At 36.7% G+C, this 24,423-nt stretch overlaps 1 protein-coding gene across 1 annotated transcript in view; it reads left to right on the forward strand.

Annotated features, from left to right (window-relative positions):
• The window catches only part of Smarcad1 (SNF2 related chromatin remodeling ATPase with DExD box 1), a 59,768-nt gene extending 36,831 nt beyond the window's left edge, over positions 1–22,937 (forward strand). Inside the window, exons 10-24 of the mRNA XM_070022290.1 lie at positions 4,888–5,087; positions 5,903–5,993; positions 7,433–7,532; positions 9,207–9,266; positions 9,373–9,448; positions 10,542–10,677; positions 11,482–11,619; positions 12,133–12,228; positions 12,318–12,435; positions 13,103–13,224; positions 14,824–15,012; positions 15,694–15,812; positions 17,423–17,605; positions 19,526–19,635; positions 22,695–22,937. Of these exons, the coding sequence (XP_069878391.1) occupies positions 4,888–5,087; positions 5,903–5,993; positions 7,433–7,532; positions 9,207–9,266; positions 9,373–9,448; positions 10,542–10,677; positions 11,482–11,619; positions 12,133–12,228; positions 12,318–12,435; positions 13,103–13,224; positions 14,824–15,012; positions 15,694–15,812; positions 17,423–17,605; positions 19,526–19,635; positions 22,695–22,756 (1,800 nt within the window). The 3' untranslated portion in view covers positions 22,757–22,937. The remainder of the gene's footprint in view (positions 1–4,887; positions 5,088–5,902; positions 5,994–7,432; positions 7,533–9,206; positions 9,267–9,372; positions 9,449–10,541; positions 10,678–11,481; positions 11,620–12,132; positions 12,229–12,317; positions 12,436–13,102; positions 13,225–14,823; positions 15,013–15,693; positions 15,813–17,422; positions 17,606–19,525; positions 19,636–22,694) is intronic.
• The last annotated feature ends 1,486 nt before the right edge of the window (positions 22,938–24,423 follow it).

The raw sequence follows: 24,423 nt of genomic DNA on the forward strand, positions 1-24,423 counted from the left end.
ATACAGTACCGTTTATAGTCAAGTTGTCTTCAGCCCGTGTGTGTGTGTGTGTGTGTGTGTAATACAGTACCGTTTATAGTCAAGTTGTCTTCAGCCCAGTGTGTGTGTGTGTGTGTGTGTAATACAGTACCGTTTATAGTCAAGTTGTCTTCAGCCCAGAGAAGCATAGATGGGTGGCCTTATCCTGTGTAGAGTCAAACATTACTTTCATTGTAAGCCAATAGTATTTCAAATAGTGTCATATGACCTAATTTTGAATGAATTAAGGGGTGATTTTCCTGAAAAAACCCAAGCTGATTGGCTGGGAATACTGTCAGTCATTCTTTTGCATAGAAACTTGGTTCATCTCACTGCAGAGAGGAAATTAGAGCTTACATTAGGAAGGAGTTTGCTAGCCTGTTCTGATCTGTTAGTGCTGAGACACCATGCAGAGAGCAAGCATGTGGCAGAAGTTTCACTACAACTGCTAGAAGAGCAATAGTAACATCCAGGGAAGCTCCATGCTTCAAAATGCCAGGCTAAGTATTTTGTGCTTCACCACCAGAGAAGCAATTGTTTATTTTCTTTTTCTTCTAAAAGTGTCAGCTCAGACTATATGTTTTTCTTGGTTGAACAATGCAGCCATTTTATGAAGTGAAGCAGGCTGCAGCAATTTTAATTGGAAAGATAGAAAAGTTTGTAAAGGATAGAATTCCTGCGTTAGGTGGAAGGAGGGCACAACACTGGTAAGTACCCTTTGCATGATCATTCTGTGGAATTTGACTTCCTATAAACAGTCTTATCCAAGCTGCATTGTGAGTAGTTTTATAATGTCAACTGTCATCAAATCTTGCTCCTCCAGGGAAACGTAAGAATTACTTTGTTAGATTTTGCTCCAAGTTTTGTGAGAATGTACATTTTGTAGCTTGAATTGCATATAGGCCTTGCATTCATAGATTCATAGCAGTGTAAATGATCGTTTATAGCTTTAGAAGATGAAGTGACTCTTGGTGCTTAATAAATTTTTTTTGCAAGTTTTAGTCTCTTAGGAAGATCCATTTGTGATTAATTTGTAGCTGTAACAAATCTAAATGAACATCACTGCCCTTGTTAAGTATCTTACCGTGATAACAGGATGGTCCCTATATGAGGTTGTTAAAAGCATTTTAAAATTAAAATATTTGAAAAATGCAAAAACGTTACTAGTACTTCGCAACTTAAAAAAAAAACAACATAAAACAGTGAAGCCATTTGTTTTGCCTGAAGCCCTTGCTTTTCCAGAGACCATCTGTCAAGAAAGCAGGCCCTTTCAAAACTTGTTTGGCTTTGCCTGAGTGATTTATTTGTTAAAATATTTGCTGAAGGGCTTTCTGGTTCTTCTTTTCTTACTTTTCTTTTTTCTTTTAATCTTCAGTGAGCTCCTATGTTATTACAGAGCTGGGTTGCTTGGGCATGTTAGGGTTCTCATTTATTTAATAAGGAATGCAATTATCTATAGTCGCTGTAACTACTTGCCCTATCCTACAGTAAAAGTGAATTAAACAAATTTACCAGAGGTTGCATGTGCCAGATGTTTTAAAAAATATTCAGCAACTTAACATGTAGAAAACACGTTTCCTCCACTAATTAATTGGCATCGTTTAAATTAGTCTTGACATGAATTTGGAGATTATGCATTTCTTACTTAAACCTCCTAACTCCTTATCCCTTTCAAAAGTTCATCATAAAGACTGTGTAATTTGTTCTAACTAACTACTAATGTTGAATGTTCCACGCAGTAAAATAAACTTAAAAGTAGACTTTGTACTTGAGTTGATTGAATACTATGCTTTGCTGTCCTGAGCAAAGTAGGCAAATAATATTTTACAGATTAATAGTTTGACAAGTGAATATACATAAGCTTTAAATACCTTCTACTTTTCAATAAGAAGTGTGATTGTGACTAGGTTGTGGAGTAATTTAGTATCTTAAAGTTACCGAGGGAGAAATCAGTATATACATTTTGGTAAAAAGGTAATGTAATTTACTCTTTTCCTGTTAATCCATAAGGTTTGATAGTGGATCTCGAAACAACTTTGAAAGGACACAGTAGAAAAAGGAAAGCCCACCTTTGTTGTTGTTGTTGTTGTGTTTTGTTTTGTTTTTGCTGCAAAATTCCAAGAATGTTTACTTGAAGTTTTAGGTATTAGTCAGGCTTCAATGAAAATTGTGAAGTGTTAGGTATTTAGGACAGCTTGCTTAATATCTAGATAATTCTTTCTAATTATTACTAAAGCCTATTTATTTAATCTTGAAGATTATAGGGTTCTTAACAGAACTTGACATAACTATAAAATTAATAAATACTTATTTTAAAAATGCATGCTCAACTCATAAATCAAATGAATAAATTTTAATTATGATTTTTGCTAAAATGGAGCTTCTTTGACATTGTAATCACAAAGTTGTAAAAAGTCATTGATATTTTATTGTAAAAGTAATTTGATGTGAAAATTATTAGTATCACCTCTTAAAATTTAAAAAGCTATAGATACCATTGTTTTCTTTGAAGTCTTAGACTAGGACTAATATATATATATATATATATATATTTATACATAATATATAAAATTTAAAGGATATACATGTAACATTAGCTGTGTAGTAATCTGGTCATACAGAATCCAGAGATTGTATACTCTTTTGTGTTGCTTTACGTTCTTGCTAGAGAATTTTGCAGTGTGTGTGTGTTTGTATACAGCAGTGTGAGTTCATACTTAAGACCTTGTGAGCTGCCTCCCCAGTTGAATTAAACTTTCACAAGTTAAAATGCTCTCAATTCTAATCACTTTTATTTTACATGATAAGAAATGATAAGAAATTATTTTAAAGTATAAGTTCATTACCTAAGAGAGTGTATTTGGGGCTTACTCGTTTTTTTCTTTTCCACCAAACTTTAAACATTATTTGTTAAATTCTCTTCATAATTTCTTTTTTCCCTATATTTTTCTCTGAAGATTACTAGTTACTTAAGAACTCATTTCAAGAAAACCATATCATTAAATTAGATAGCCTTTGAAATACAAGTCAAAAATAGTTTGAAAGCCAGTTTGGTTATTGTGGTGAAATTGGAGTTCACCATTTTGCTGAGTTTTTGCCTAGCCTTGTACAAAGTACGGTGGAGGATACTATGATGTCCATGATAATTTTTATTACATCACATTTTTGTATGTCAGAAGAGTATGTATTTATGCTGCCTTGTGTTTATGAATAACTGAATCCACAAATAACAACCTAAAACTTAATATCCATATTCATTGACATTTTGATCTAAGTAGATGTCATTTTTGGTGGCCATGCACCAAGCTGTGCAGGTTTGGTTCATGTTGAATACTTTCTGTGCTTTGTGCTCCTTTCATTTATGAGTAACTTGGGCAACAGATTGTTTTGCTTTTCTTACTCAGTAGTATTACTGAATTTTAATTCTTTTTTAAAAATTTTAATTCTTGAGCCTATATGTCTAAATTTGTCATCTAAAGTGTTGTAGTGCATGTTCTTGAGGATGGGGGTGTCTACATTAAGCTTGCTTATGAGATTAATGTTAGGCTTCATTTTAATTTTGCAAGTTTGATAAACTCTGAGTTTTTAAAAATGTAAATAAATTCTGACTATTATGATGGCTGCTGCCAACTATTAACAATAATAAATAAGATTAGAAGTCTGTCCTCGGGCTGGAACTTGTTAGGGATTAAATAATTTGAGAAATCTCCTTTTAATCAATTTTCCCTACCTATAGAAATTCAAAAATATTTGTATTGGAAGAGTGACACACTGTGGCAAGAGAGGGTACTTCTGCTGAAGACTTACTACTCCAAATAGACTTACTTACCTAGAGTCTATATACATATTTTTTTGTCAGTCATGGGGCCTGAACTCTGGGCCTGGGAGCTGTCCTTCAGCTCTTCAGCTCAAGGCTAGTGCTCTACCACTTGAGCCACAGCTTAACTTCCAGCCTTTTCTGCTTATGTGGTGCTGAGGAATCGAACCCAGGGCCTCATGCATGCAAGGCAAGCACTCTACCACTGAGCCACCTTCCCAGCCCCTAAATTCTAAATTTTATGAGTCTTGTTTCTTACAAATGCCTATGAAATTCTATTTTTTCCTCTAAGACCACTTATTGTACTTAAAATTATCTGATAGTTGGCTTTCCGAATAACCTTAAACCATATGAGGGTAGACAGTGTCTGTCTACTTTCACCATTAGAGCAGTATATACGTAATACTAAGAACTTAAAATAAATGGTAGGTAGTTACAGCAAAAACTTCATTTATGGGAGAGGATAAGGGAACAGAAGAGAATGAAATGAAGAAAGGAAATGTACTTCTTCCTTTACTCATGTAACTATAATCCCTCTGTACATAACCTTAAGGTTATGTTACATAACAATATGTTACATAATGAAATAAATTAATTTTTTGGGTTTTTTTCTTGGGGGGGGGGTCCAGTTGTGGGGCCTGAACTCTGGGCCTGGGTGCTGTCCCTCAGCTCTTCAGCTCAAGGCTAGCACTCTACCACTTGCGCCACAGCGCCACTTCCGGCTTTTTTCTTATGTGGTGCTGAGGAATCGAACCCAGGGCCTTGAGCATGCCAGGCAAGTGCTCTACCACTGAGCCACCTTCCCAGCCCCTAATTTTTTAAGTTACTTATTTTGCACTGATTAACAAAAATCCAGCAATCCCCCAAAGAAGGAATTTGGCAGTGGTGCATGGTGGCAGTCAGCTTTTACCTACTAGTCTACATGCTGAGGCCTGAGGATCTCAAGGTTGATGTCGGTCTGGGCCACATAGCAAGGTGCCATCCTAAAAAAAAAATCTTGGCTTTACTTAGTAGACATAAAGTGTTAAGATATGTTTCTTCTCATGCCATAGTTCACAAAGATGTCCAAAACTAATGGCTTATCCGAAGATTTGATATGGAACTGTAAAACACTGATCCAAGAAAGAGATGTGGTTATAAGACTTATGAATAAATGCGAAGACATTTCAAATAAATTGACCAAGCAAGTTACCATGCTTACCGGAAATGGAGGAGGATGGAATGTAGAACAGCCTTCCATTCTAAACCAAAGGTAATAATTATTTGAATTATTTGAAAAAAAATTTTTTTTGGTTGGTCAAGGGCCTGAACTCTGGGCCTGGGTGCTGTCCCTCAGCTCTTCAGCTCAAGGCTAGCACTCTACCACTTGAGCCACAGCACCACTTCTGGCTTTTTCTGCTTATGTGGTGCTGAGGAATTGAACCCAGGGCCTCATGCATGCAAGGCAAGCACTCTACCACTGAGCCACCTTCCCAGCACTGAAATAATTATTTTTATCATTTGTATAAAATATCTGAACTTACTTTCTGAATTGTGCCTAGGGAAATTAAATGTCATACAGCAAGTAGTTGAAGAACACTCCACAGATTCCTGTAATGGAGTATATATAAATGATATATTCATTAATTTCTCTCTCATGCAGAGTATCTTATTTGCTATACCATTATATACTCATGAGAGAGGGGAGAAGTGGTATGGTAGCATCTAGCTTAAAAAAATTTTTTTTTTTTTGGTTATGGGGCTTGATCTCTGGGCCTGGGTGCTGTCTCTCAGCTCTTCAGCTAAAGGCAAGTGCTCTACCACATAAACAGAGAAAGCTGGAAGTGGCACTGTGGCTAGAGTGGTATAGCACTAGCCTTGAACAAAAGCTCAGGATCAGTGCCCAGGCTCTGAGTTCAAGTCCTAGGACTGGCCGAAAAAAAAAAAGTTGTACATGGCTTAAAGAGTAAGTTAGAAGGTACAACTAGATCTAAGCATTTTAGTTTTTGTGCTCTTTATAAACTCAAGCCTGATGTTTGTAACACTGGTAAAGTAAAAATGTATAATTGGTAACTACTTCTTTATCAGTTTGTCCCTCAAGCCCTATCAGAAGGTTGGTTTGAATTGGCTGGCCCTGCTACACAAACATGGACTTAATGGCATTCTGGCAGATGAAATGGTAAGTGCATCTTTACCCTAGTACATTGTTGCTCAATGTATCACCAAAACACATTTATTCAGTTACCTAAAGCATGTCATCTTCCCTTGCTGGTGTCATTTTTTTGGGTTTGGAGTTTGTTTCTGTGGTAGTGAATGTCAAACCCAGGATCTCCTGCCTCCTCAGCAAGTGCTGTACTTCTGAGCTATGTCCCCAGACTCCATTGGACTGCTGTTAGATCAGTATCTTTTTCTGTGTTCTTATTGCCCAAAGTCACTAAGTGATCTCACTTAATCTTAATTTTCTCTTACTGGTCCATTCTCATAAGTCTGATCATACTGGGTTTTAGGACATCAGCATACATAATTTGTGGAAGGATACAATTCCTTTCATAATAGCTCGGTATCCTTTAGCATCGAGGTGCTAAACCTCAGTGGCCCTTTGTTAAACCAGTATTTTATTTATGTCTTAAGTTTGCTTGCTGAAAAATGCATAAATGTGTAGCTTAGTGACTTTGTATATTCTGCACCCTCTTGACCGCTACCTACAATGCTTCCGGCCTTCTGGAAAGATCCTTATGCTTCTTTTCTAGCCTTTACCATCATCTGAATTCTGACACATAACACCATGTAGTAGATCTTTCCAGCTATACCATGTGTGCCATAATGTGTTTGGTTCATTTACTACAACATAATGTTCCCAAGACTCGTTTTTGTTACTACATGTTTAGTAGTTGGCTTTCTTCTTCCATTGCCATATGGCATGGTTATCTGTGTGTAAATATGCTGCCATTTACTTATCAGTTCTCATGAGGGGAATCACAGGGTGACAGCCACAGCATCTGCTTAACTTCAGTTAGTTACGGAACAGAGTTCTCAAGATATCCAGTGTGCATTAAATATTTGCAATATATGAATATTTCAGTATATTCTTTACCTGCAATGTAGAAATTCTTCTATATTGTCTCATGTATGAATTAGCAGTTAATATTCATGTATCCTCTTTATTTTTATTTATTTATTTTTTTTGGGTCCAGTCGTGGGGCCTGAACTCTGGGCCTGGGCGCTGTCCCTCAGCTCTTCAGCTCAAGGCTAGTGCTCTACCACTTGAGCCACAGCGCCACTTCTGGCTTTTTTCTTTTTGCTTATGTGGTGCTGAGGAATCGAACCCAGGGCCTAGAGCATGCAAGGCAAGTGCTCTACCACTGAGCCACCTTCCCAGCCCCTCATGTATCCTCTTTATTAACATAAATGTTAGCATGTTTTGGAGTTTAAAATCAAATTGGTTTGAGAACTAATAACACAGTAAGAATTCTCAGTTGAATTTTGGAAAATGAAAAATGAACACAATTTCTTCTCCATTTGCACTTTCATACATTACTCAAATATGTGTGTGTGTGTGTATATATATATATTTTTTTTTTCATTTAAAAATCATGTTTTTTGACCTTTTACTTTTAGGGCCTAGGAAAAACTATTCAAGCCATTGCATTCCTGGCATACCTGTACCAGGAAGGCAATAAAGGCCCTCATCTCATTGTTGTTCCAGCTTCAACTATAGGTTTGTAACCCTGGGGACACCTTGTTTACTTTGTAGTGTCTTGTGTACGTGCAAGTGTGTATGGTTGCAGAGATGTGTGGTCTACTTGTTTTCTCTTTTATGGCTTTGTGTGCCTGTATATTTCAGTCTTTTTCAAGAAAATAATTCAGTATAAGCCACCTAATTCTGAAATAAAATTATTAAGTCAAGAACCCTATAAGCTCATTTATTTCAGTTTCATAATTTTGTTTGTTTGTTTTTTTTGTTTTTTGGGTCCGGTCGTGGGCCTGAACTCTGGGCCTGGGCACTATCCCTCAGCTCTTCAGCTCAAGGCTAGCGCTCTACCACTTGAGCCACAGCGCCACTTCCGGCTTTTTTCTTTTTGCTTATATGGTGCTGAGGAATCAAACCCAGGGCCTCAGGCATGCAAGGCAAGCGCTCTACCACTGAGCCACCTTCTCAGCCCTCATAATTTTTTTATATTTATTTATTTACTTATTTTTGTTGGTCGTGGGGCCTGAACTCTGAGCCTGGGCACTGTCCTTCAGCTCTTCAACTCAAGGTTAGCACTCTACCACTTGAGCCATGGCACCACTTCTGGCTTTTTCTGCTTACGTGGTGCTGAGGAATTGAACCCAGGGCCTCATTCACACAAGGCAGCACTCTACCACTGAGCCACCTTCCCAGCCCCAGTTTCATAATATTTTAAAAGTTGTTAGAGAACATGACACTGGGGTTTGAGCTGAGAGTTTAACATTTGTTAGACAGATGTCCTACTACCAAATCTGTGCTTCCAAGCTCTTTTTCCTCTGGTTATTTCTTACTTCTTGTCCAGGCTGGCATAGAACCACTTGCTTTCCACCTCATTGAGTATCTGGGATTATAGATGTGGGCTACCATGCCCACCCAGTTTGATTCTTTTTCCCTTTTTTTTTTTTTTTTTTTTTTTGAGTCCAGTCGTGGGCCTGAACTCTGGGCCTGGGCACTATCCCTCAGCTCTTCAGCTCAAGGCTAGCGCTCTACCACTTGAGCCACAGCGCCACTTCCGGCTTTTTTCTTTTTGCTTATATGGTGCTGAGGAATCAAACCCAGGGCCTCATGCATGCAAGGCATGCGCTCTACCACTGAGCCACCTTCCCAGCCCTCTTTTTCCCTTTCTTTTCTTCTTTCTTACCTTTCTCCTTTTTTCCTGTCCCTGTTCAGTTCCTTCTAAATTTGATGTGCAAGTTTATGTCTGTGAATGTAAAATAAAAACCATCTTTTTTTTTTTTTTTTTTTTTTACAATTTTTTTATTGTGATTGATTACATAAATTTTACAAATTTCACAGTAAGGTGGGATATGATACTTAAAGTCACAAACACGTTCTAACCTTCATGGGGCAAATTGTCTTTATCGTTGTCTATAATGTTTATGAGTTCTATGAGCTTTGATAATACAGTTATTTCTTCCACATCAGATGATATGTACATTTCTTTCCTTTTGCTTGAGTGTCAGTTGTTCCCTCTTTCCCGCTCATTCCCTCCCTCCCATCGCTGCCATTCAGTTGCTTACTTCGAAAAAAATTGAACGTTAACAATTACATAATCATTAAGAAGTCAGTTATAGGAGCAAAATCACTGTTTTTAATCTTGTAACAGAATAACTTTTCATACCTCTGCTGTAGCAAATGCAAGTAATCTCTTCTGTTTTGTAGATAACTGGTTAAGGGAAGTTAACTTGTGGTGCCCCACTTTAAACGTGCTCTGTTACTATGGTAAGAACTTGTTTTGTCTTTAAAGTTGGGAATTCCCTTATAATTAAAATACCTAATGAAGCACAATAAATACAATCAAAATATGTGCCTTATTTTCAAATTCTAGGTTCTCAAGAAGAGCGTAAACAAATTAGATTTAACATTCATAGTAAATATGAAGACTACAATGTAATTGTTACCACGTAAGTATTGAGACTTATTTTGGGAGGTGGAAAGGATTTGTGCACACTCTAAATTGTGTGTGCAGGTATAATAAGTCAGAGCACTTTGGATAATAAACTATAGAGAAGAAACAATGGAATAATTTGTAGTGAAGATGAAGCTACTTTTTCATTGGTTTATAGGATGTTTGTTAGCATATCAGGTTATTAGCACTGATGTAAAATGTGTTTTTTTTTTGTTTTTTTTTTTTGGGCCCTGTCGTGGGGCCTGAACTCTGGGCCTGGGCGCTGTCCCTCAGCTCTTCAGCTCAAGGCTAGCACTCTACCACTTGAGCCATAGCGCCATTTCCGGCTTTTTTCTTTTTGCTTATGTGGTGCTGAGGAATCGAACCCAGGGCCTCAGGTATGCAAGGCAAGCACTCTACCACTGAGCCACCTTCCCAGCCCCATGTAAAATGTTTTGTCCACATCATTGAGCATTCTTTTAAATTAAAATTTGAGATGCCTCACCCACCAAGTTGACATATTTTTAACTTGCAAATAAATGTTAATAAATAATGAAGTCTCATTCTCCCAATAAAACATTTTGTTAGACAGAAAACAGATAAAAAAACACACATGAATAGTAAGTTATTTGATAATAACTATTTGCTGTAACTATCTCATGGGGAATTAAATGCTCTTTTGTTATATTATTTATCATACAGTTATTTAGAAATCTCTTTAAAAACTGTATTGTTTCTCATTACTATCTTCTATTAGGGTTTGTTCTTAAAAGAATTAATCCAAAATTTCATATTTTTTAATGAGTCCCTATGCACTTAAGCTATTAAGTCAAATTGGACTTCTCCCAAGTGTTCACAGAAGCTAACTAAAAGAAAACTATAATTTTCTTTTAGTTATTAATGGCAGGTTTCATAATTTGGGTACATGTATGTCCATGATTATTAAATACCAATTCATCATTTATTGTTTTGCATACTAACTGGGCCTAATGTTGACCTTTAGGTAGTATAACAAGAAATGTAATAGTTTCATAAATATTTGCATCTCAATAGGATCCAAGCTCTTAAAATGTTAGAATTATAGTTTGTTTTTTTTCTTTTGGTGACAGGTATAATTGTGCCATCAGCAGTTCTGATGACCGTAGTCTGTTTCGTCGTCTGAAACTTAATTATGCCATTTTTGATGAGGGCCACATGCTGAAGAATATGGGCTCTATCCGCTACCAGCACCTTATGACGATTAACGTAAGGGAGTGTAAATTGTTTTAAGCTGTGATGAAATGCTACATTGTATAGTTTAAATGATATAGTACTTCAGATCAGTAGTCAGCAGACTTTTTCAGTGAAGGATCAGATAAATATTTTCACTTTGTGGGTCCTATGGCTTCTGTCACATGTTTGTTTTCTTTAAAATGGCAGAGCCGCTCCTCATAGCACATGAGCCTCAATTTCTGTATGACAAACTAAATATCAGATGCAGTGTATCTTTCATCACTTCCTAAGAGTTAGATTTGAGGACAGTTAGTACTTACAAGATTAGTAATTTTTACATTCTCCCTAAGAACAGTAGATGACAGTAGCAGATGCCAACTATCTAAAATGCTAGATTTTCACTGTGGAGTATTAAATGACTTTTTGTCTGTGTTAAAGCCTGGGTGCTGTCACTGAGCATTTTTGTTGTTTTGTTTTGTTTTTTTTTGTTTTTTGGGGGGACTGATCACGGGGCTTGAACTCTGGGCCTGGGCACTGTCCCTGAGCTTTTCAGTTCAAGGCTGAGTGCTCTACTACTTGAGCCACTTGGTTAATTGGAGATAAGAGTCACAGGCTTTCCTGCCAGCACCAGCTTGGAACTGTGACCCTTAGATCACATGCTCCTGAATAGCTAGAATTATGGGCATAATCCACCCCTGCCTGGCATATTAAAATGAAAATGATAAATAATGGTTTATAGTGGATAGAATTACTCTCCTTTCACCTTAACTAGACAAAGTAGACAAGAAGATAATAGCTCTTAAAACAGCCTAATCTGAATTTTATCTTTATTCACAGGCAAATAACCGCTTACTGCTCACAGGCACCCCTGTGCAGAACAACCTATTAGAACTCATGTCACTGTTGAATTTTGTTATGCCACACATGTTTAGTAGCAGTACCAGTGAAATACGCAGGATGTTCTCTTCGAAACCAGTAAGCGGACTCCCATGCGTCAGTGTGCTACTCTTTGATCTGCGATGCTTCCTCTCTTTTGTTGTTTTCTAGTGCATATGCTTTCTCTTGAGTCATTTTGCACAGACTCAAAAGTATTCTTTTTCTTCTCCCTTCTCTTACAAATACTCAAATCATTTTTATTTCATGATGATTATTGACTTAGTTAATGACCTAATTGGTCTGTTGGTTCTGAACACAACCTTGTATACAGTTCAGATTTATTAATTCAGTAGAGAACTTGAGATTACATATCACGAGACCTCAAAATGCATATATAGAACTTCAAGAAGTAGACTGATTCCCAGAATTTAAATGTGAATTTCAAGGCTATGATTGTAACTTAGAGCCCATGCTCAAGGGCTTATGATACTGAAAAAAAAGTCAAATGGGAATTTCTATCTAGAATGAATTGAAATTATCGTGTATTGTAATGCTGTGTTATTTTGATCATTTAAATCAAATTCTAAAGGCGTATGTTTTTATTTTGCTTAGAAGTCTGCAGATGAGCAGAGTATATATGAAAAGGAGAGGATAGCACATGCAAAACAAATTATAAAGCCGTTTATTCTCAGAAGAGTGAAAGAAGAGGTAATGCTTTATTTGGATGATTTGGTTATAATTGAAAAATTCTATGTTCTTTGTTGGAAAGGCCATCTTAAACTGTCTTTCTTTCTCAGGTTCTCAAGCAGCTACCTCCCAAGAAGGATCGAATTGAGCTTTGTACTATGTCAGAGAAGCAGGAGCAACTCTACCTGGGTCTTTTCAACAGATTGAAAAAATCTATCAATAACCTGGGTATACTCTGACTTTCATGTTTTGTGTGAAAAATACGTTGTACTAGGGTTACATTTTGTTCATTCCCAGGATAAATTCAACTCTACCTGGGTCTTTTCAACAGATTGAAAAAATCTATCAATAACCTGGGTATACTCTGACTTTGATGGTTTTGTGTGAAAAATACCTTGTACTAGGGTTACATTTTGTTCATTCCCAGAATAAATTCACTGATTTGAAAAATTGATTAGAGCTGGGTGCCAGTGGCTCATGCCTGTAATCCTAGCTACTCAGGAGGCTGAGATTTGAGGATTGTTGTTCAAAGCCAGACCTGGCAGGAAAGGCCAGGAGACTCTTACCTCTAATAAACCACCAGAAAACAGGAAGTGGCACTGTGGCTCAAGTGGTAGAGCACTCGCCTTGAGCTGAAGAGCTGAGAGACAGCGCTCAGGCCCAGAGTTCAAGCCCCATGACCAACAAAATAAATAAATCAATCAATCAAAATAAAAAGTTGATTAGAGTTGGGTGCTGGTGGCTCTCCTCTGTAATCCTAGTACTCTGATTGCTGAGTTATAAGGATCACCGTTTGAATCCAGTCCCAGCAGAGGACTAAGTTTAAAGCTTAGATATAGTAAGCCACCACTTCCTGAATGTTTTTTAAATTTTAATATGTACTCTTGGACCACAGAAAAAAACACAGAAATGTGCAATGTCATGATGCAGTTGCGGAAAATGGCCAATCACCCTTTATTACATCGCCAGTACTACACTGCTGAGAAACTGAGGGAAATGTCTCAGCTGATGCTAAAGGTAAGGGTTCTACATTTTCCCTTCTCCAGGTGAGTGGTCAGGAGATTGGTGAGGCTCAAAGTCAAACTATTAAACCCATGGGAATATTAATCCTTTAACTCCGTATTAGGAAAATATTTTTTTTCTTTCAATGTTGGACATTTATCCAAAGTTCTCAGCCATGCTAAACAGGCAGCTGTACCACTGAGGTTAGATTGCCAACCTCCTCCCCCCCAAAAAAATTTTGTAAGATAGATAATTCAAGGGACAAGAGAGCCAAAGGGACCAAAAATCAAAGTCAGCAATCAATACATTGTGGTCTTAGAGAAATAGCTTTTTATAAAATAAATATTTTTATGTTTTTGACAGAACTAGAATTTGAACTCAGGACTTTAAGCCACCCTCCAATCCTAAAATGAAGTTTTTTGATAACACGCATTTGTTTGTGTGGTCCAAGTCTGGTCTCACCAGAAGGAGTTGAATTACTGCAGCATGCATCATCTTGCCTGTCAAGCCTAAAATATTTGCTATCTGACCCTTTACAAGAGCAGTTTGCCAATACCTAGGATAGACTGCTACAATGTATTATTTTTGAAAACAAAGATCCCTCCGATTTTTGTCCCAGTTAGTGACATTTCCCATTTATTTTCTTTATTTTTGTTTCATTATTGTATTCAACTTTAATTTCACGTCATTCTTTTTTTTTTTTTTTTTGATTATTAACAAGGTTTATTAGAGGAGCCATATTTCCCCAAAGAGGGAGCACATGGCACCTGTTCCTGTCCAGGTAGCAGGAAGGTCTGAGGGTCCTCGCCTCATTCTTATACGTCCTTATATCCTTATATGTCCTTACAGGTCGATGAAATGAAAGTAACCCATTTATTAACAAATTTGTGTTACTTTAAACTTATTATGGAAAATTTCAAATACATGTATAAGTAGAATTTATGAAACCCTGTAATCAATGCATGAAACCCTCTGTTCATGTAAATTTCACTGATACTCTAGTTAACATTCAGGAATTACATGTTATTTATACCTCTATGTTCTTTCACAGAATTATTTTGAACCAAATTATAAAATAAATATTTTATTTGTTAATGAATATTAATGTTGAAATAAGACTAAAACTATATACTCAATAGAGGTTTTTACATAGCAAAAGGAGTCAGCAGGAGCTGTTGTCAATATTGTTAACATTAGAATATTCAGATAAAGTTATGTCTCTGTTTCAATATGAGTGTTAATTTCTTTGCTAAATGTGTTATACAAAAATGTTTGATTTCGGGCTGGGAAGGTGGCTCAGTGGTAGAGCGCTTGCCTTGCATGCATGAGGCCCTGGGTTCAATTCCTCAGCACCACATAAGCAAAAAGAAAAAAGCCGGAAGTGGCCCTGTATCTCAAGTGGTAGAGCGCTAGCCTTGAGCCAAAGAGCTGAGGGACAGTGCCCAGGCCCAGAGTTCAGGCCCCATGACCGGACCCAAAAAATATTAAAAAAAAAAAAAATGTTTGATTTCGGTGTTTTTTTTTCCAAATGTAGAACTTTTATTAAGTTCTTATCATTATCAGTTATTTCCATTTTGAAGTATATTGTGTTTTGTTGCATTTTATTTTAAAAAGGAACCTACACATTGTGAGGCTAATCCTGACCTGATCTTTGAAGATATGGAAGTTATGACAGACTTTGAACTACATGTACTTTGTAAACAGTATCGACACCTTAATAATTTCCAGTTAGACATGGATTTGATTTTAGATTCTGGAAAATTCCGAGCTTTAGGATGCATCTTATCTGAATTGAAACAGAAGGTATTAAAAAAGAATACTATTCCTTTTATATTTTTTTCAGTTAAACTTCTTAAAGTTCTTAAAGACTTGACTTTTTGAAGCTTTAGTCAATGTTTGTTCAGCGTTCTTCTAGGGCCTAGTGTTTTGAACATTTTCTTCACATAGTTCGGTGTGTATTTTCCTGATTATCTTTTTCCTCTTTGTGGAAACCCAAAGAGAAAAATAAAAATTAGGACTACATCAGAATTGATGTTTTTAAAAAAAATTGTCATTATTCATATGCTATATGTAGTGATTACTTAAAAATGAGTATTTTGACAATACCAGTTGTTAAGTGGCTGCTTTTTTTTTCCCCATCAAATCACTTAAATTTTTGATTGCCATGGAGATGGTAACTGTACTTTTGATTTTTTTCATTTATAAAAGGAAATCATTGACTGTCGTTAAAGACAAAACAGTTAAATTTACTTTTGAAGTTTAGAAGTTAAGGGAATTTATTCATGTAAAGCTAAAACAGAAAATTTCTCAGGTTCATGACTGGATTTTTATTAAATAAGCAATTGATTATTACCTACTTTGACCATAGGAATTTTTCTGCATAGTTCTCATTGGGGGTAATATGTAACACTTTTAATTGGCCTATAGGCTTTAAGTATTGTCATGGTTTTATTCTATTTCTAATCCATGTGTGTATTTTCACAGGGTGACAGAGTTGTACTATTTAGCCAGTTTACCATGATGCTTGATATTTTAGAGGTTCTCTTAAAACATCATCAGCATAGGTACCTCAGATTAGATGGAAAGACTCAAATTTCTGAAAGGTGGGTATTCAGCTTTAGAACATCATTTGTTAATTACATATTAGCACTTAAAATGTCCATAGTATTTCATAGAAATTTGTTGCATTGAATCTTAATGTTTGATTATTTCAAATTATTATCTAAAATGAAGGACCATTCTTTTAATCTGTCTACCAGAATTGCATACAAATCCATTTGGAAACAGTTCTGAAAACTATATATAGTTTTGTTTTTGTTTTCGTTTTTATGCTAGTGCCAGGGCTTGAACTCAGGGCCTGAGCACTGTCCTTTAGCTTGTTTACTCAAAGCATTCTACCTACTTGAGTCACAGTGGTTAATTAGAACTAAGCATCTCAAGGATTTTCCTCATTAAAATGCAATCCTCAGATCTTAGCCTTCTGAGTACTTAGGGTTATAGGCATGAGCCATTGTTCTTGGCAGAAATGTATAGTTGTAGAGTTCATTTCTTTTTTTTTTTTTTGGTTGGTTATGGGGCCTGGGTGCTGTCCCTCAGCTCTTCAGCTGTAGACTGGCACTCTACCACCTGAGCCTGGCCTTTTCTGCTTATGTGGTGCTGAGGAATTGAGCCAAGGACCTCATGCATACAAGGCAAGCACTTGACCACTGAGCCACCTTCTCAGCCCCCAGAGTTCATTTCTTTAAAGAAAAATTACTCAAGTTTTAAAGCTTATCTAAAACATGAATTTTTAAAAATTCTTGAAATTCTTTTTTAAATTAAAAAAATTCTTTTAAACCTTTTCTAAAACATGATTTTTAAGGTTACTTAGCTTCTTTCAAGTCTTTTGTTGAGGTGGGAGGCATGGCTCAGTTGGTGGAGCACCACCCAATGAGCAGAAGTGTCAGATACTCAATTCCAGTCTCGGACCAAAACAAGTCTTTTGTCTATTTTTTTTGTTCTTGTTGGCCTGTTGGGTTTTTTGTTTTGTTTTGTTTTTCCTTTTTCCTTGAGTTCTCCCTAGGCTGTCCTTGAACTCAAGATCCTCTTGCCTCAGCCTTTCAGTTGCTGGAGTCATACTTGTAGGGGCTAGAGGATATTAGGTTTCAGGACAGCCGGGGCTTCGTAGGGAGACCCAGTTAAAGATGTTCCTTAAAGTATTATAAAATTACCCTAAAAGTCAAGAGATGTCTTTTCTAAAGTGACTAAGTTGCATTATAATGTTAATTTTAAATATTTAGTGATTTTTTTTTCTCTGCTGTATTAGCATAAGAGCAGAAAATATGCCAGAAGAGAATGCATTGACCAATGTAGGGTAATTTTCTAGTCCTGGGTTTATCAAGTGTATTGTCAACCTTCAAGGGCTGATAAACTAAGACCATTAACGATTGAATGAATCCCATGTAGACAAATCAGAAGTCATCAGAGAACTAAACAATCCTTTACAAATTGTAATCAACTCTGAATGGTTGAATAAAGTAATAATGAATTGAGAGAGCAATAGTAAAGAGGTTGGTAACTTGAGAATGTCCTTCAATGTTGAGGCTCCAGGAAAGTAACTGTGTACCAAGAAATTAAATTGATTGACCTCAGGTTTCTTCCCCTATGATATGTTGTTTTCCATCTTAATTACATTTTGTATCTTTTAGTGAGGTTTAATCTATTTATCTTATAGGATTCATCTAATTGATGAGTTTAATACCGACATGGATATCTTTGTGTTTCTCTTGTCAACAAAAGCTGGTGGATTAGGAATAAATCTGACTTCAGCAAATGTTGTTATACTTCATGATATTGATTGCAATCCTTACAATGACAAGCAAGCCGAAGATAGATGCCATCGAGTGGGCCAGACAAAGTAAGTATTTTTGGTTGAATTTGTTTTAATCAAATGCCAGCTTCATTGGTATAGAGTATTAGAATATTGTGTGTGTTGGATGTTTTACCTTGGTTTTAATTTTTTCAGCAAGGTGAATCTCCTGATATATATAAACACACACACAAACACACAAACATATAAAATTTTCATTATTTAGAAAATAGTTTTGTAATCAAACACATGTAGATAAAACCTTACATATTTAATAGTGTTTACCCCTATGTGAATGGAAACAAATAGGTATTGATGCATAATATACACACATAAAATCAATAATAGCATATTATGCTATATGTGTGTATTTGTGTATGTGTATAAAAATGTATATATGTATAGTTTGAATTCTTGGAAACTAGCTGTACTGTCAACTTGGGAAAAAGTATCTCAGTTTGCCTTGTTGAGTTGGAATTGTTTAGAAATTAATAGCCATATTCATCTAGAAATGTTATACTGATATACTTGCTACTAGCTATGTTGAGCACTGTTTTAACTATCCATTCTTTAGTAAAGATAACAAAATTTACCATTCTCAAACCAAACAGTTTATGGAGATGAAGTATTGTCAATGATCTAGCCCCTTGGAAAATCAGTAATTGAAAAGAGTTACTTTTACACTATTTAAGGGACAGAATTGGTCCATACTAATAAGTAAAACTGCCTGCTAACTGGGTATGTTGGTGATGGTACATGTTCACAATGCCAGTGTTGAGGTGGGACAAGAGTTCCAGGCCTGCCAAGCTAAGGAGCAAGATTATGCTTCCAAATATATACATTTCATTCATAGTAGATGTATGATTTGGTCACTTTGTAACCAGTTAGGAAATGGATTGAGTTGTAGGTAATTTTAGAAGAAAATTAATTTTGATATGAATCATAACACTATGAAGAGGGGACTGGTCCTGGGGCTTGAACTCAGGGTGCTGTCCCTAAGCCTCTTTGTGCTCTACCACATGAGCCATAGCACGCCACTTCAGGCTTTTTCTGAGTAGTTTTATTGGAAATATGAGTCTCATGGACTTTTCTGCCCAGGCTGGCTTCAAGCTGATCCTTAGATCTCAGCCTCCTCAGTAGCTAGGATCACAGATGTGAGCCACCAGCGCCCAGCTCAACTCTGTTTTCATATATAAGCAGCTGACACTGTCTTTCCAAAAGACAGTGGTATATATTCATTGGAAACTGGTTATTCATCAAGTCCTATTGTGGGGCTTTGTACTTCATTTACTGTCTTACTATACAAAGATTTTTTTGACCTTATAGAAGCTTGTTTCTTTTTTTTTTTTTTGGTAGGCTGTGGGGCTTGAACTCTGGGCCTGGGCGCTGTCCCTCAGCTCTTCAGCTCAAGGCGAGCGCTCTACCACTTGAGCTACAGCGCCACTTCCGGCTTTCTGGTGGTTTTATTGGGGATAGGAGTCTCACGGTCTCTCCTGTCCGGGCTGGCTTTGAACCGCGAACCTCAGATCTCAGCCTCCTGAGTAGCTAGGATTACAGGCGTTAGCCACCAGCGCCCGGCACTTGTTTCTTTTTTAATGTGTAATTTCTATCTAAACATAGAACTCTTTGTTGCAGTAGTTTTTTGTTTCTCTCAGTGCTAGGGATTAAACCCAGGGCATCAGGAATGTGGGCAAGCACTATACCATTAAGCTAAATTTCTACTCTTGTAATAAATTTTTGTCAATAGTTTTTAGAATAGAAATAGTGTTTTTGTCTCTTGGATCAATAGTAAAGGACTTCTGAAAGTTGGCATCTCAGAAAATGGCATCTCAAATAGTTGGAATAAAAGATTTTATGTTTAAGTATTTCCCCTTTAATTTTCAAGTTATTCTTATTGAACTGATAGGTATGGTTTACATATATCCACATAACTTCGTAACCATTGGGTATATCTTGAATTTGTTTTAGAGAAGTACTAGTTATTAAATTAATAAGCCAAGGGACTATCGAAGAATCCATGCTAAAAATTAACCAGCAGAAGTTGAAACTAGAACAAGACATGACTACAGTAGATGAAGGTAAGCTGTTTAATGTTAATGTTCATTAGCACATAAATTAGCCTTTCATGAAGGTAAGAAAGAGTTCTTAACTCTTAAGAATGAGTTCTTAACTCACGTATGCAGTTTTGAGTGAAATAGAAGGTAAGCAGACATTTGTCAGAAGTACAACAGTATCAAAGATCAGTTTTGTTTGTTTGTTTGGTTTATAACATAATTTTATTATTGCTTTTTCCTGATGTGGTACTAAGGAATCAAACCCAGGACCTCATGCATGTTAGGCAAGCACTCTACCACTAAGCCACATTCCCAGCCCCAAAGATCAGTTTTGACAGAGGTGATATAAGCAGGTTGGGGGAAATTAGTCTTGCCCATTCCTTATCCTACCCCAATATCAGATTATCTCAAATGAAATTTATCCATTTGGATGTAATTTTGTTCACAATTTTATTTATTTTTTCACAGTTTTATGGTTTACATCTCTGTAAGTAATATGTATGAATTTAAAGTTTGAAAAAAAATCAGTGTTTTTTATGATCATTTATCAAGAACCATGACATTTATATAATTCTGGTTTGTATTGTTGTTTTTGCCAGTCTTGGGGCTTGAACTCAGGGCCTGGGCACTGTCCTTGAGCTTCTTTTGCTCAAGGCTAGCATTCTACCACTTGAGCCACAGTGCCACCTCCAGCTATTTCTGTTTATGTTGTACTGAGGAATCCAACCCAGGGCTTCATGCTAGACAAGCACTTTACCACTAAGCCACATTCCCAGCCCAATAATTCTGTTTTGACTAGCCAGTATTTATTGAAAGAAACTGCTTGAACTTAGGTCCTTTCTTAGCTTCTTTGCTCAAGGCTAGCGCTCTACCACTTCAGTCACACGCATCTTCACTTCAACTTTTTGATTAGTTGCAGATTTTAATTGTTATGAAGGTGATATACACAGGGGTTACAGGTGCATAGTTAGGTAATGAGTACTTTTCCATTTATTTATTTATTTATTTATTTATTATTCAGTCCTAGGGACTGAACTCTGACACTGTCCTTGAGCTTCTTTTGCATAAGGCTAGCACTCTGCCACTTAAGCCACAGCACCACTCTGGCTTTTTCTATTTATATGGCACTGAGGAATCAAACCCAGGGCTTCATGCATGCTAGGCAGGCATTCTACCACTAAGCCACATTCCCAGCCCCTGAGTACATTTCTTTTGGGATAATGTCACCCCTTCTCTCACTCCCAGTTTTTCCCTCCTGTCCCCACTCATGAGTTGTATAGTTCATTTTCCACATAGTGTCTAGTGAGTACCACTGCTGCATTGGAGATAAGGTTTCTTCAACCTATTCCTCTAAGTTACCATAATGCCATTTTTCCATGTAAGAAAATTAGCAGTAATTTTCCAGGTTCTGTCATACATTGTCTGAATCTAATTTCTTCCAGTTCTTTTAATAATTGTATGTATGTGGTGTGTGTGTGTGTGTGTGTGTGTGTGTGTGTGTGTGTGTGTGTGTGTGTGTGTGTGTGTGTGTGTGTGTGTGTGTGTGTGTGTGTGTGTGTGTGTGTGTGTGTGTGTGTGTGTGTGTGTGTGTGTGTGTGTTAGGGGGGAGGGGCATAGTGGTAGTTGCGGGGCTTGAACTCAGGGCCTAGGTGCTATCCCTGAGCTATTTTGCTCAAGTCTAGTGCTCTTCCACTTAGAGCTAGAGCTCCACTTCAGATTTTCTAGTGGAGATAAGAACCTCATGGATTTTCCTGCCCAAGCTGACTTTGAACCATGATCCTCAGACTTCAGCCTTTTGAGTAGCTAAGATTATAGGTATAAGCTACCATCACCAGGCAATTTTCTTTTTAAACCAGGATCTAGTCAGTTTATAACACAAATTTTAAAGTGTTACCTTATTTAAAAGAGTCTCTTTATTCCTTTCCTTTTCCTACATTTCTCCTAGTATAGTGTCTGTACGCTTTGGACAAGTGTCAACTTGGTTTCATTTTGTCTGTGGACAAGCTTGAAGTCTATCAACAAATTCCTTTAGAGTTTATATGGTATTTTGTGTCATTGTACATATACACATGACATTTCTAGGCAAGAGAACCGTTGATTAAAAAGTATTCTGGCTGGGCGCCAGTGGCTCATGCCTGTAATCCTAGCTACTTAGGAGTCTGAGATCACAGTTCAAAGCAAGCCTAGGCAGGAAAGTCTGTGAGACTCTGATCTCCAACAAACGACTCAGAAAACCAGAAGTGGCACTGTGGCTCAAGTGATAGAGTGCTCGCCTTGAGCTGAAGAGCTGAGGGACAGCGCCCAAGCCCAGAGTTCAAGCCCCACGACCAACAAAAAAAAAAGTACTCTATAATTTTATGTTGAATGGGATATACTGTATGTTCATGCAAAAGTGATTAATTGGCTGTGCTGTATTTTAGCCACATCTAATTTATGAAATTATTCATAGCTTACAGATGTATAGCAAGTCTCAAAGTATTTAAGTTAGTACATGTCATTGTACATAACCAGTAAATAAGTCCATCTTCAAGTAACCTGAGTGCTATATGAGTTAATCAAGACTGATTAGATTCTATATACCTATTCTATATACTCAGTGCTTTTACATCATAGAAAATCTTGATTGCAATAAACCTCAACTGGTATTCAAAACCCTGTTTCTGTGTATGAGCAAGTCCTATGTCGGACTCTGTCCATGTCCACCTTCCTGTTTTCCTTACTTATTGTTTGGTAAGGATTCTGAGGCTCTACTATCATTGTTATCCCCATTCTCTTGTATAAATGTTTTGTTTGTAGTAAACATGAGAGGTGCCAATGTGCTATGTGACTATGATACAATCCAAACTTTTTGAGTATCTTTAGACATTTCCATATGACTGTACCAAATCAGAAAAACCTTAGGTTATACTGGCAGTGGGTGAAGAGGAGATAACCTTAATGCATGTACGGGGAAGGGAGAAGTTTTAATGGAATGATACTGAAGCAAAGAGATGATTAGAAGATGAATAGGAGTTCACCAAGACAAAATAAAGTACAAAATGAAACGCTTTCACAAATGTTTTAACGCACTTTCTGACCTGCAGGCGACGAAGGGAGTATGCCAGCCGATATAGCCACGTTACTAAAGGCGTCCATGGGCCTGTGAAAGGACAGTGTTGACGTCCTAACTGAGGAGGGAGTATCAACTGGGTGCACTCAAGGACATTTGCATTATGATGACCATGGGGCTTACGAACATTTGTAACTTTTTATAATTTCCATATTGCATTTCTCATAGTATGGACAATTTTTTGCCACAAACTGAATTCTCCAGATGCTCAATGAAATTTCGTAAAAAAAAAAAAAAAAGCCACAAATACATAGTCCTGAAGACATTGAATAATCATTTTACAAAGCAGTTTTCTGAATGGGGATTAGTTGGTGATTGTTTGTAACAAATATGCTAATGCTTTAGAAATGTCAGTATTTTTGTAATTATTTCTACCTCCAAATATATATATATATTGTCTCTCACTGGATAATGTGTGTAGATTTTTACATGTGCCTTATTTGACAATGCTTTCGTCTTGTTTTTGCTTGTCTCATTTGAAGTTTTTATGATATTGAACTGTGCAGCAGTGTAGGTTATATAGCCTTCATTTTTTTTCCTTTTTTTTTTTTTTTTTTTTTTTTTTTAAAGCAGATGTTCACCAATGTCAGCAAAACTCAGCCTGAATTTAAAGGTGGCATTCCATCCACTAACATCCCCCAGGTCCTCTCTGTACTTCTGTTAGAATGCATTTGTTTGGCTAGGCACAAAGTTGTTTTCCACTGCATACTAACTAAAGAAGCCCTTACCTTGCTCCATGGATTAATTCCTTCTGTTCATTTCCCAACTGCACTACGGTGCGTTTTAACCCTGCCTGTCTTTGTGCATGTTTCCATTGATTTCCTTCTCCTGGCTTTCGGTTCTCTTGAAACTGTTGCCCAGTCACTGCTCCAGTTCTCTTCCTCTCTGAAATACTCCTTATTATCATGAAGTCACAGACCAGCAAAATGTTGGGCAGAACATGCTAAAGTTACTCCACTTCACAGCACACTGGGTGTGACTTCATATTGAGGCAGCATTATGTACTGTGTGGAAATAGGTCACTAAATTTTCTAGCAAAATGTAATTTGCCAGTTTCCAGAATTTCCAGTACAGGAGCACCTAACAAGAGAGCTATTGCTCAATTCCAATTAAATGTGGGTGACAAAGTGAAATTTAGAAGATATAAAGAAAGAGTTGTCTAGTTGATATTTAACTCTTTATTAAAAACTTCCTTTAAATTTTTGCCTGTCAGTCTGTATTGCTGTTTTTATTATACATCGGTTTCTTTGTGTAACTTGTGAGTTTTCATGTGTTTTATTTGTATTATGTAAATATCATTATAAATAAATTTAATTTATAAATCAAGGATGTGTTAATTATTGGAGCTCTTACTTTTGAAAAGACATCCTAACTTGCTAAGGTGTTAGGTGAACTCTTAACTTAGAAGGTGAATGAAGATCTCACAGTGATAGTTTTCAGTGTTACTGACTTGTCAGAAGACTTCTTGAAGGTGTACTGAATACATTGATACATTTCAACATTATAGGGCTAAAAGGAATTGCAAATGTCAATACTACCTCCTGCTGCAGCACAGTATGAGAATCACATAGATCCCCTTTCAAAGTCACATGGTAGATTTCTCCTGACGCTACTGTGTTAATGTATCTTCAAGAATAGACTACTTTGGTTGTTGTTGTTGGATGTCATAACCATATTTTCTCTAATGAAATGTAGTTGGGTTC

The sequence above is a fragment of the Dipodomys merriami genome, unplaced genomic scaffold (genome assembly GCF_024711535.1).
Source record: "Dipodomys merriami isolate MVZ:Mamm:240054 unplaced genomic scaffold, mDipMer1.0.p SCAF_15, whole genome shotgun sequence".
Taxonomy (NCBI): domain Eukaryota; kingdom Metazoa; phylum Chordata; class Mammalia; order Rodentia; family Heteromyidae; genus Dipodomys; species Dipodomys merriami.